Source organism: Maylandia zebra, linkage group LG9 (genome assembly GCF_041146795.1).
Source record: "Maylandia zebra isolate NMK-2024a linkage group LG9, Mzebra_GT3a, whole genome shotgun sequence".
In the NCBI taxonomy this organism is placed as follows: Eukaryota; Metazoa; Chordata; class Actinopteri; order Cichliformes; family Cichlidae; genus Maylandia; species Maylandia zebra.
In genome coordinates this window covers 19,625,905-19,639,721 of record NC_135175.1, presented here as the reverse complement: position 1 = coordinate 19,639,721, position 13,817 = coordinate 19,625,905, and the positions used below count along the sequence as shown (strand labels likewise).

The window sequence follows — 13,817 nt, the reverse complement described above, 5'->3', positions numbered from 1 at the left end:
TTTTATCTGTAATTTTCTTGCCTTTTTGGGCACATTGTTACATTTGGAGAGGACATTTCCCCGGAGGTGTTTTTCACGTATTTGTTTTATCCTTAGAATCTACAAAGGATTCTTCCATCAGCTGTTTGTTCCTCAGACACGCCCACAAAACAAGCACAAGTGAGAGGCTGCTGGCAAAGGTTGCACAACCTGGAAGAGGTGTAAACAATAGCCTGAGGTGTGGGGGGAGCTGCAAAGCGGCAATGAACGTGTTCACAATGGAGACGATTCGTGTGCGCCTGTTTTGTTTATTATTATTATTGTAATTAAAGGGTAATTAGGCTATATTAATTAGGAAGAAACGTGATCGCGTAACGATTTGCGCGTGGAAGTATCACTTTTCTGGCCGGGTGCGTGGCTTACCTAACCGACCGACTTCACTTTCCTCCGTGGGGATCTCAGGGAATCTTTGCAGGCAAAGCTGGGATATGTCTTGAGCTGGCTTATAACTTTAAGTGTAGTTTCTGATTAACAGAAAAAATAATGTGTAACATATAATAATAACGTAAAGTGGGAATACTTTGTAAACATTTTAGTTTGCTCCACGTATGGCTGGACATTGACCTGGACTTACAGGTCCAGTGCGGCCTGATCGGTGGCTCGTGGCTTTCTGAGTTTAAGCTGTTAAGATTAATTATATCTTTAAACAACTTGTTATCAAACTTTACATTGTTGGGATTTTCCTAAAACGCGCAAACACGCACGCAGAGACGCACAAGTAAGCAGTCTTTTCAAACAGGAGGGAAGCTTAATGTCTAATCTTCCTTGAGGATACAAAAAAAGTCCGAGATTCGTGTTAAAATCTTTCAGGTTACATCACCTTCATTCTGACAGGCGCTCAAGTCCCTCTCCTATTGGGTCCAGCGTTGATGGCTGAACAGCATAAATAGCGCCTGAGGTGCGCTCCACAGTGAGATGAGTGGAGAGGCAGCAGAGGAAGTAGGAGGCTCACTTGATAGTAGCTGCTCATAACTCACTGCAACTGTGCGTTATAGTGGCAACTGGACTCTTACCGAGCAGCATCTGAACTCGCACTCCACTCATACATCTGTCCTGCATGCGCCTAAGTTTCTTTCGCATTTTTTTGTGTCTTTTAAACCATATTTCTATAGGCCGTTATTCCTGTGATCCAAGTTTGTCGGTGTTTCCCTGATCCTGTCTGCTGCAAACAGGTTGCAAGAAGGAAACAGTCCCCTGCGCGTCTTCCGCCGCTTATTTGAATTGATAGAAAGCTTTGGCCAAGATGATGATAATAATTGCGGAGTTCTTCGTAGTTATTCTGAAGGTGCTCTGGGCTTTTTTAACTGCCGGAGCCAAGTGGATTGTGCGGCCAAAGGAGAAAAGCGTGGCGGGACAGGTGTGCTTGATCACCGGCGCTGGAAGCGGCCTCGGGCGGCTGTTCGCCAAGGAGTTCGCCCGGAGACGAGCGATACTGGTCTTATGGGACATAAACAGCCAAAGCAACGAGGAGACGGCGGAGATGGTGCGCCAGATTTACCATGAACTGGACACTCCAGTAACCAAAGACGGTAAGAGTGTTTTCTTTGAAGCTTTAAGGCTGGCAGCCGGCTTTCTGGGCGGTGGAGTGTTATTTAAAGAACACACACTGCAGTCCTGATCAGTGTAAGAATGAATAAACTAAAGTGTGTCAGAGGGAGTCAGTTAAACTGGACACAGCCTCAGATTTTCAAAAATTTCATTTTAAATAACCAAACAGTGGAATGATATTTCCATATGGAGACAGAACGTTTTTAAACAGTTTCACCTAATTTCGCTGTATTAACTTTGATAATCTTAATCTTTCCCTGTCTTTTATCCCCCCCCCCCTTCTCTCTGCAGGACCTGTTGGAGGGGTAGAGGAAGTCCCACCTTTCCAGCCGCAGGTCTACACCTATGTGTGTGATGTAGGGAAGCGCGAGAGTGTGTATTCCACAGCGGAGAAGGTGCGCCGGGAGGTGGGAGAGGTGGACATACTCATCAACAACGCCGGCGTCGTCTCTGGCCATCACCTCCTGGAGTGTCCCGACGAGCTGATCGAGCGGACCATGGTGGTCAACTGTCACGCACACTTCTGGGTGAGCCGATGTAGAAGCTGTTGTAATAAGGCGACTCTGAGGTTATTGTGAAGTTATAATGTGTGTGCCCAAGTTTCAGTGAGAACAGTGTTGCTGAATGTGTTAACTGTGATGCCAGGTTCACAGGAATGTCTCCGCTCTGACTCGTATGCCTGTTCATAATCTTATCCTTCTCTGTGCCAAACTGAAGAATCAAAGGTGTGTGTGTGTGTGTGTGTGTGTGTGTGTGTGTGTGTGTGTGTGTGTGTGTGTGTGTGTGTGCCTCCAGGCCTAAGGAACTATGACCATAAATAGTTGCCTTGCATGTTCAGATTTCAGCTCCACTTGCTTTCATTCTGCCAGAGGAAAGTCACGGGTTTGGCTTTTTAAAATCTTTGCCTTTGCTCCGCTTTGGCAGCCACAGCCGATGATGATCCCAGAGGTATGTCAGCGGCTCCGTCTCATCTCCTCAGCTGCACAGATCTGCACAAACCGACTGTGCGTGATGGAAACGGGGTTCTGTACGTAGGTTGGATCTGTCTTAGATCAGCTCACCACATTTTGCTGGCAGTTGGTGATTTGTTGCATATCAGATTTTTACTCTGGCTCCGTTCCTCGAGCCTTTCAGTGTGACTACTTATCTGAGAGGCTACGTGGACTTGATAGAGTGAATATGCTCCGCTTTAGATAAGCATAAGCTGTAGCGTGTAACCAGTTAAGCGCTATCACAGGTTTTTTTGTGTGTCTGTGTGTTTTTGGGGTGTGGGAAGACTGTGGTTGCAGACTCCCAAAGCTATTAGAAATTTAATAAAGAGCTTTATTCATTTTAAAGATGGATGTTTACTCTTTTGGAGCCTTTAGACCAACCTTATGAGAATCGATTGCATTTCTTCACTATAGCCACCCCCTGTGGAACAGCAGCAACGACTGTGTAAATTTGGCTTATAAGCTTTGTTTGGAGTAAACCGCATGGATTGAGAATAAGTCTTTCACCTGGCAGACTGGTTCTGAATTCACCACTTCATGCGTGAATTTAGTTGTCACAACATATTGTCAAGTGATCCAGAATATCTTCAGTTTTGAGACTTTGGCCCCAGGCTCTTATCTTTTTATTTTATTTGTTGTTTACAGAGAACGGCATTCTCAGTCATGCCATGAAACCACAGTGACTTCAAGCTTCCTAATCGAGCATGAAAAATCTCTTGTGGCATCGCTCACGTAGGTTGTGCGGATTTCCTCTTTAATGGATGCTCCATTCAAGCATTCTGCTGGATATCTCAGTGCTCTTTAAATCCAGGATTTGGAGTCAGGGTCCAGTGATTTGGTAGTAGATTTTTTTTTTTAAATAGATGTTTGTGTTTTCCTGTATTCTATGGTGAGCGTGGTTTCTTTAGAGGTGTGTGTGTGCGGAGGGGGGGAGCAGATGAAAGAAGGACTTAATGAATGGTGACAGCCAGAATGGAGGATGTGGTTCATTAATGACACAAGCTAGATGAATAGAGATTAAACTAACAGGGGGACTGTCCACTTTCCTTTCAAACTCACTGCAGTTAGTCACTGCATGCAGGTGGCAGGTATTATATAAACCTTTTGATTTTTAATTTTTTTTTCTCCCCTTTTTTTCTGAACAACAGGTACCTCCAACGGCTTACTTGTGGTTTTTGACTCAACAAATAACTTCAGTCTATGTCCGCGTCGTGAAAGGCTTTTAGGCCGGCTTTAAAAACCTGTTAAGGCACGTGTTTTCACATGTTTTACAAAATGCTATCCCTAAAGGTATGTTATAGGAGAATTTGTATTTGAAAAGTGCAAGAACAGCTATTATGATCAGTTTACAGAAGCAGGTTTCCAAGTGTGCTTGTCATTTTTTTCCACACTGACAAGCTTCTCTTTTCTTTTTTTAAAAATATATTTTGATGTCTCAGCAGTGCGCGTAAAAAGGCCTGGTGTGTGTTTTCTTTAGGCACGTATCGTACTCTGCTTTTTCTGTGTCACTGTTTGGCAAAACACTGTAATGGCAATGTCAAGCCCTCCAAACCTAGCTTCCTCCTCTCCATAATCCCGGACGGTTTTTAAACAGCCACGATTTCAACTGCAAATGGCTGCAAGTTCAAAGCATTTCCCACAAATGGCACAGCTGGGTGTAAAAATAAGCAAGTCCTCATTTGTTGGACAGAGTATTGGAATAAGGCAGGGATGGAGTTGTGAGCAGGAAGCGGATGGTAATCGTAGTGTCGCGTGGGTGTCTGCCAAACAGGCCCGGCTCAGACCCCACACTTCTTCTGTCTTCCTTCCACAGGCCCCTCTGACTCCTCCCAACATGATTTGGAGGCAGTGGGTGCAGCTGCATGGGAGTCACGGAGGCCAGCGCTGTTCATCCGGCTCTGCCACACACACGCTAACCGCTATGATTCAGTCCCTTCCTCCCTTTAGTTTTTTTATGAGAAGGGGGGGGGGTCATCACTTTGAATTTGTCTGACGATGCTTTGATTAGTCCAGCTGGCAATTTGTGATGTTTGCAACTCGGTTCTTAGTCATGCTGGGAAAGGGGCTGTGCAGTCATTCCACCAGTGTCACCAGAGTTTGTTTTTGAGGATTAGCGTGTGTGTTTAGTGGAATGACATGAGAGGAAATGATCCTCAGCATCTTGAGCTGGTTATCCAACAGGTGGCTCGTGAACAATAAGCGGCTATCCGCCCTCTCGTGGAAATCCTACACCTCTTGTGCGACAGCACGAACTCACCGAGCGCTCGGGAGCGACACGGCGGGAAAAGAGCAGGGGAAAGAAAAGGGGAAGGAAGGCACTGCCATCCCATCCACAGGCGAGAGGGTAATGGTAAGCTGCTGCTGACCCACTTTATCTGACAATTGGTTTCTTGTCTGTGGATCAGCTTGACAAGATGCCAGGCGACAGGAGCCAAGTTCCGCAGGCCGCATTCCTGCTGTAGCCAGAGAAAGGAGGCAGCCAGGCAGAAGGGTCCTACTTGACTGGTTTTATATGGGCCCCTCCTCAAGCCCAGTGCACCTGTACCCCGCAGTGAAGCTAGCCATGGCCGTGTCACTGTTCTCCTCCCGTACATACCTGTTCATGGGCTGTAGATAATTATATTTTTCTAGTGTTTTGGTCTGAAGATCACCCCCGTCCATTTAGCAGTTTAGTTCTTAAAATGACTGCGAAAGAGTGTTCATTATGATTGTTTGTTTTTTTGGGAGCTTTTTTTTTTATTTTTTAACTCTTTTATATTCCTTGTTCTGTCCAAAGATTTTATAAGATGGTACTAAAGAATCTTTTTCCTTTCATTACAAAAACAAAAACTTGACTGATTCTTTGAAAAAGTTGTTTTTCAGTTCAAATAGAATTAAACGAATAAAGTGGTTACTAAGAAAAGCAAAGGGATAAAGAACAAAAAAGATCATGAGATTCTGTGAATCATCACTCTGAGCAGCTATTGTGACATTAATGGTTCTCATACAATATTCATTACTTTTTTATAGAAACTTATAAAAAAAAACATAAAACATTTTTATAGGAAAATGTTAATAGACTGGTGCTTATATAGTGCTTTACTATTCTCGAAGCACTTTATACAACTTACCTCATTCACCCAGTCACACTCAGTCATACAATCACTTTCTCTCTCTGCGTAAGTGCTTTCTATACAACTTGGGGATCAGTATCTCACCCAAGGTTACTTTGCTGTTGGACTGGAGCAATCAAGGATCAAACCACCAACTTTGCGATTGGTAGATGACCTCTACCTCCTGAACCACCACAAAAGCAGAATTAAAATTATGATTTCATTATTCAGATAAAGCCCATGGCTTAAAACGTGACTATAAAACAATTATAATTCCTTATCCAGCTCCTAATTTGTCCAGAAAATCAAATTGACCAGTCATAAAACACCATACCTGGGGAAAACCTGAGCCTACAGATGAGCTTTGAGGTTATGTTTGTGCACTGATGTTTTCTAGAGAGCAGTTCTCCAAACTGAGAGTTTGAGCTGTGCGCAGGGGATGGCTACCACTTGGTATGGTCAATACAACATAAACAATCTGCATCAGTCATCCCCGATGACCACTAACGTCAGCCCAGCCCACTCAGATTTCATGATCTACTACAGGATCGGACAAGCTCCGGAGCTCAGGCATTTTTTTTCTCCCTCCCAACTTGGTTCTCTCGTCCAGGGAGAAGTCAGCCCAATTAAATGGCCATCTGGTCCTACGCAAAGGCCAATATTTTGTTCATATTCCTGTTGGTCAGGTGCTAGCACTAATGCAGCCTGACACCCCAGCTGCAAGAAGCTTTGTGTGGCTTAAATGCTCCTGGGGGCACGCACCAATTAGGGGGTGCAGCGGGCAGGGCACCCCCACATAGGCCAAGGAGGCCCGGCTGTGTCAGCGGGTAATTTAGCGGAACAAGGGAGCGTTGAGACCCAATTACGGCAGCTCTGATGTAAGACACGAGCCCCCGGTTGCCTTCACACATTTTGTGTCTGAGAGGTCAGTGGGGGTCATACCCACATGCCAGGATTGCCATGAGAAGCAGGGCGGGTGGGGAGAGATGGGACGGTCGGTCACATTTAGACCCGTCCTCGATCAGAGGAAATCATCCTTTCCTCTCAGTTCCCCTCAGACCACTCAGCAGAATTGTCCAATTGAATTTGTGTATTGGCTTTGCTAATAATGTATGTGCCAGATCGAGTCATTCCCCACTCTCTAAAAGTTGCTGTGGGAGTGGGGTGGGGGGGACGCTGGCTCAAATCAGCTACGGGCATATCTTAAGTTAATGCTTCATTTGCACGCAACTCCCTCCCTCTTTCACTGCCATTCTGGCTCGCAGAGGTCTTTCTCAGCTTTTGCCCGGGCTTCATGTTCTCTCACTCCCTCTCTTTAGGCCCCATCATTCAATGACTTGAATATTGCAGCAATTTATGTCCTGGAAAAGTGCAGATGTTTGGAACGGAGTCAGATCAGTTATACCTGACTGTAGAATAAACTCCGAAGCGATGAAGTCACCTTCCTTTAAACCACTCTGTAAACGTGAGTTATTGCTTCCAGTTTTATTTACCTCACTAAACAAGGAGAGGGACCTCTAAACGCAAATGTCAAGCTTAACGGAGATTACGCTTCAGGTCAGTAGGGCCGATGCAGTTAATCTCTGGGTGCAGTTTTAATGAGGCTCGTCCTCCCCCTACCAGAGGTTTCACGGCTGTACTACCTGGTACCGCGCTCTCTCGTCTCGCTGGCTCTGCGTCCGATCCAGGAAAATGTTTATAAAGGAGGCTGAATCGTTTCTCTACAGTGCTAACCAATATAACAGCAACCACAGAAAACAGCTTTCTTTCCCAAAGATGTCTTGGAAAGGTCCAGTTATTGGGCTGAAAAGCAATACATACTGCAGGCTGTAGCTGTAGCCCTTGTGATGATCATTATTTATTAATTACTAGGCTAGTTGAAGTCTCAGTCTAGTGTGTGTGTGTGTGTGTGTGTGTGTGTGTGTGTGTGTGTGTGTGTGTGTGTGTGTGTGTGTGTGTGTGTGTGTGTGTGTGTGTGTGTGTGTGTGTCTTGCCTCAGTAACATTTTGACAGTCCTCAAGGACGCGTGCATTGTTCTTCACTATGGCAGCACACATCTGACTGGAATAGATTTAGCTCTGCTCCCAACAAAAGGCCTGATGGTTGTTTTTGTAGACCTCCTAGTGGGAGAGTGATTGGTCAGTTCCTATCATTGCCGTCACATGTCACACCTGCTGATTGGCTCACGCTGTGTCCAGGGCAACTCCAAAGTCAGCTGACGGGCAGAATGAGGAATGAATCCATAGGTTAATCAAGTGTAACGGCTAACTCTGTGTGTTGCTCCTCTCACCGCCCTCGCTAGCGCCACCGGACTCACCAGTGGAACCACTCCAGTTAGAAACGCTTTCATCTTGTAGACTGTTCTGCTGGCTGGCGCTCCGGCCGGGCGCGAGGCCGTGTAGGTAGATGAGAAGCCTGACTGTATTGTTGGAAGTGTTGAGTGAACGGAGGCCCGTGATTGGTGTTGTCACCAGCTCTTTAGTGCAGGGCCCAACGGCGGGCACCAGATCTGTGTGGGAAAAGCACAGACTGTACGGAGAGGGCGACATTTCATCTTTCCCCTCTTCAGTAACTGACTCGGAAAGGATAGAAGTTCTATGTTTATATTTTCAAATGCTGCACCTCCAGCGCTCGGTTTGTTTTTATGCATGTTATGAATTCTCATTCAGACGCCTCTCTGTGCATCACCATGGAGAAGGGAGAGAAACAGAGGAGGGGGGGATGAGAGGGAAGGCAGAGAGGATCAAAGGGCTCTGGCACAGACAAACTGCACAAGTGAACTAACCTTCCTCTTTTTTCTCTTTGCCCTTCTGTCTCTTCTGTCCTTCCCCCCTTTAGACCACCAAGGCGTTTCTCCCCAAGATGCTGGAGCTGAATCATGGCCACATTGTGACGGTTGCCAGCTCCCTGGGTTTATTTAGCACAGCTGGAGTGGAGGTTAGTATCATACACAACAACACATGCACATCCCATCTTTCCCACCATCCAAAACCAGTGCTGTTCCCCAAAGGCGTCCGTGCCAGCTAGCACACTGAGACGGGGGGAGGTTAGGCCCCCTTTCTCTAGTTGTCCCTCCACCCGTTAAATTTAGGAACACAGATGAGCATTGGGAGCCTCTTATAGATTCCTCTATCTTCAGCAGTGGGGGTGTGGGGCCCCTATTGGGCTCTGGCCCCAGGGCCAGAATGAGCTGACAGCTCCCCCGAGGGACAGAGACATCTTCATCACTGCTTTGTGAACAACTTGGTGCTCACTCAGTATTCAGTTCACAGCAGCTTTCAATGGATATGGTTTTGGTTTTCCTTCCTATAGTTTTTTTTTTTTAAATGCATAATAAAATATTTACTGGGGGGTCATTTAACCGGTGGTCCTCCTAGAGTGTTTCATTTTCATATGTCAGGGAACAGAGCTCTCATTTATCCCCTTAGCTGAGAACAGTATCCATTTCTAACAGTCTGTAGGGATAACATTTGACTTTTGTTTAAGCATTTATCCGTAAAAATTAAGCCTACTCTTTTTTTGGTCACGCTTTTACGGTTCCTGGAAATGCCTGAAATGTCATTTCAGACGTGCAAGTTAGAACCAAAGCCATCGCCTGTCATGTGGGCACAGACCAATCCCTTTGTCCTCTTTCTGTTTATCGACATGCATCTGTGTTTGCCCAGGTCTTTTTCTTTAAAAAAAAATAGATTATTTCCACAGTGAACCACATCAAAACCTTCCCGCCAAGCAGCGCAGTCTCCTGAAGCATTGGAGAAGAATGCTAATGAAACCGTAGAACAGCGGACTCACTCTGGGTTTTTTTTTTTTGTTCTTGTTGTTTTTTGTGCGTGGAGGATGTATCATTAACAGCAAAGAGAGACCTCTGTGGCCACGGGGCATGTTTCATAGTGTTCTGTAGTCCCTGGGTGCAGGCAGGGGGTTTACGGAGCTAACCCGTTCTCTCTCCCTCTCTTCTTTCCCTCAGGATTACTGTGCCAGCAAGTTCGGTGCCATCGGGTTCCACGAGTCGCTGAGCCACGAGCTGAAGGCCTCAGAGAAGGACGGCATCAGTATGACTCTGGTGTGCCCGTACCTGGTCGACACAGGAATGTTTAAAGGCTGCAGGATAAGGTTAGCAGCCAGTGTGTTCTCTTTAATAAGCTTTCGTGCACCTGCAGTGAGTTTGTCACCTGTAATCTCCACTTCATTAAACGGCCTCAAACACCCATTTTTAAAACTTCAAAGCGGCAGCTGACAATCTGTGGTGTTACAGTTATTATAAAGTGAGTGGTATTCCTTAGGTCAACACTGCTTAAACAAAGAGGGCTACTTTGTTTTCCCAGGGGAAAACCTCACCAACAGGTGCACCTGGGCTAGCCTCCTCTCCCCTCCGCCCTCCGTGCTGCTCTAATAGTCCTCACTTTGTTTGATGGGTGCAGTCAGCAGCTGGCATGTGCTCTGTCTTTATTGCCCCACCATTTTGGAGCAATCCTTAGTACCAGTATCACTTATGTTCATGGATTTCCTGAAGTTTGTCAGCACTCCTTGAAGTGTTCTCAGACTTCCTCTCATGTTTCCACCCACGTTAATTTACTGAATGACTTCAATCATCCCTAATCGTATTTCCTCATAAATTTAATTAGTTTAACTAAATTTGACGCACATTTTCCCTGAATTCCTTTCTCAATGATGACCGTGATTTCTTTCCCTTCAGGAAGGAAATCGAACCCTTTCTCCCTCCTCTGAAGCCAGAGTTCTGCGTGAAACAAGCCATGAGGGCCATCCTCACCGACCAGCCCATGATCTGCACGCCTCGCATCGTCTACATGGTCAACTTCATGAAAAGGTGAGCTGCCTCTTTTTCGTTTTAACCCTCCACCCCCACCCTCCCGGCCCACTCCATCGGCCTTCAGTGTACTGCGCAGGGGTATCCAGTGTCTCTCGCTAATCTTATCTCCGTCCTGTCTCCACAGCATCCTGCCCTTCGAGGCCATTGTGTGCATGTACCGGTTCCTAGGCGCCGACAAGTGCATGTACCCCTTCCTAGCTCAGAGAAAGGAGGCCATGAACAACAATGAGGCAAAGAATGGGATCTAGGGGGTGCTGTTTGCAATATGAACAGGGGAATTTAAACCTGCAAGTATGAGGAAACAACCACTGAGGACAGAGATGGAAGGAAAAAAAGAAAAAAAAAAAGACTGAATCTAGACTGGTGCACTTGCATTGAGCAAATGCAAAGGTTTACCATATTGTTCCTCTGGAACAAAGAAAGCTGTGTACTACAAAGGATTTATTTTTTGTCTTTTTTTTTTTTAAGTTTGTTTAAAGAAACCAACATCTATATACTGTGTCACTAGTTTTGAAATCATACAGAAAAAGATATCCAGTAATTAACTATTTACGTAATGTAGTCACCAGCCTTATCTAGTGTCATTGTGGAAATATACAGTATGTTACTGTACAAACAGTAATCTTTTTTTCACTTATTTTATTTTTGTAGACATGCACTGTAATTTCTGATGGTTTTTGTCTATCTTCTTCTGATTTTTCTACACTGCCAGCATTCTCCGTGTAGAAAGGATTAACACAGCATTTCCGTCTACCCCACACAGAGGCTCTTTTTCAGTCAGGAAACAAGTTTCTCCGGCTCTGATTTTTAGCTCGTGCCATCAAAAGTAAAGTAACAGGAAAGAAAAAAAATCCCACCATTTAAGTTAACGATACTCCTTTTTTTTTCTTGTGTTCAATACTTGCATTAGATGCATATAGCGTATATTAATATCAATCCAAATGAAACGTTGCAATAGCCAGATTGTAGCGGACTGTAATCTTCACAGCATTTCCAATCTAATGGGATTCAGCAGTGTCCCTCGGCGGTCCTGTCACTGCACGAGGGAGTGGCGTCCTGGGCTGAATTGGCATGCGCGACACATTCAGAATGTACTGCTTAGGGAGAAATCCAGTTGATGATTTTAATTTCTTTTTTTAATGCGTTCATAATGTAAATTTGTTACCTATTGTTGTATTTTTTTTTATTTTTAAAAAAGCTCCACTTTAAACTGCTGTTTCAACACTGATGTGATTGAGGAAAATGTATTAAAGACAGCTTTTCATTATTATTTTTTCCCCTAAAGTTAACACCTGCCCAGTGTCCACCTCGTCCAGTTAAAGTGTATATGTTTAAATATTGTGAATTACCCCAGTGTCCCCAACTAACTGTGTCCACCATATTTGATAAATGACTGTTTTATATACCCTTTTTATCATTATTATTATTATTATTATTTCCCTGAATTTCAACTACATTCCAATAGGCATCATTCCTTCAGTCACAGTGATGAGCCTAAATTCTCTACCTCTTATTTTTTGCCTTTTTTTTTTTTTTTTGACAGTATGACATAAGCCTCTTTTTGTAATTTTTCTGAAGATTGCTCCATAGAAGAGCAAATGTGGTTCCAATGTTTAGTGTCTCTACCTAACTTAAATTAATAAAGTGATTTAGATTATTACACTGTGTCTTCTTAGCCGCCAGTCAGCACGCGACTGTCCGTTTGACTTATACTGACATACCACATGAGTGCAACATCCAGCCTGCAGCTGTCATTCCACTCCTGTTTTCCCACACTTCATCTCTGCATCTAATAAAGGCACAAATGCTCTAAATCTAAATATAATCAAAAGGGAAAACTCGCATCCTGACCTCCAGCGAAGTGTTTACACCCACATTCCTGCCTCTAAGTCTGGTGACCTGAGCTGCAGTCATAAATTGCACAGCGATGACTGTAGTTATCCACTCTAACCTCAGATCAAACCATTATTCAGCACAGAGCACAATGAAATTATTTTGAATTCAGTGAATTACTGCAGTGAGTGACAGGAAAGAGGATCTTCTGCAATGCTGATGAATTTCTTGGGTGCAGTTTCCATTGTTGCAGCGACACCCACCCAGCCCTTTTCTTCTCTTTTCGACTAGTATCGGTATCACTGCCCTCAAACGGTGACTCAGGCACCCTTTAGACATGGGTGTTGGCTAAAGATGGTAAGAATCATTTGTCTTTGTAAGTAAATATACTCTTATATGCAGCACACGCAAGCATGTGATTTTTTTGTTTGTTTGTGCTTACCCAACAGTCTGAAATAGTCAATCAAGGTCACAGAAAGTCAGGCGTGTCACGCTGAACCACTAAAAAGGAAAGAGGACCTAAAAGTCCCAAATGACAGAAAAGGCATCAGAAGGTCAGAATAAGAACAATAAGGACCCATCGGTGCCACAAAAACTCTACCGCTTCTGTCGGAGCTGTTTATGTATCTGACCCTGACCTTTTGCTTACCCAGAGGAGGGGAAAATCAAATTTCCTAATTGGTGTCAACAAAGCATCACATTATCGTGAGCTGCATTTGGATTCACATGTTCAAATTGCTGAGTTGTTTGTGCCAGGCTTGGAGTTGCCTTTGAGGTCACATTCTTGGTATTTGACAACAACTCGGGGGATTTTAGTGAGAGACAGTGCAGTTTATTACAGAAAGTTGGACACCAGCATGGAAAAACTGACTGCTTTTATTTATAAAATTGTGTAAATCTATTGTAGAACATTACCAGTTCCGAATTATGTCAGTGAATTAACTGAAACTTGAGGAAAACACTGATAAGACAAAGACAATTTTAGAAACCGACTGTGCTGTAAGCCCTGGTATTTCTTGCAGTTATCTTGTAGACGTGGCTTGCACACTTTCTTCGAGCTGAAATTAGAAACATTTGTAAATGTGAGTTAAGCAGGGTTAAACTATCTCGAAATATAGTAGCTACCAAAAACAAAATGACACTGAAATACTTCAGAATAAGCAAACATTTGTATTTTTCATGTACTGGATTATCACCAAGCACTGGCATAATACAAATCTGCAAATACATTTTTCTCTTTAAGCATCTTTCATGTTAAGAATTAGTAAAATGACTCATAAACAGCACTGCAGTACATACTCACTGCAGGTCCTGTGCATTTTTTATGAGTTATCTTTAAAAGAAAAAAGTATTTTAAACATTTTAACAACCATATTTTATAGTAGTTATGAAAATCAAATAATTCTCGTCACTCTAACTAATAACACATGTTTAAATGTGATCAGGGTTCATTAGAATCTAATTTCCCATAAACAGATTACA

The 13,817-nt window shown here is 44.0% G+C and overlaps 1 protein-coding gene across 1 annotated transcript; it reads left to right on the top strand.

Annotated features, from left to right (window-relative positions):
* The first annotated feature begins 941 nt into the window (after window positions 1-941).
* rdh10a (retinol dehydrogenase 10a) lies at window positions 942-12,162 on the top strand. Its single transcript, XM_004546617.6, has 6 exons — window positions 942-1,568; window positions 1,879-2,114; window positions 8,510-8,608; window positions 9,639-9,784; window positions 10,368-10,499; window positions 10,627-12,162. Exons 1-6 carry the CDS (start codon window positions 1,283-1,285, stop codon window positions 10,748-10,750), a joined length of 1,023 nt encoding a protein of 340 aa, XP_004546674.1. The 5' UTR covers window positions 942-1,282; the 3' UTR covers window positions 10,751-12,162.
* Window positions 12,163-13,817: the final 1,655 nt, after the last annotated feature.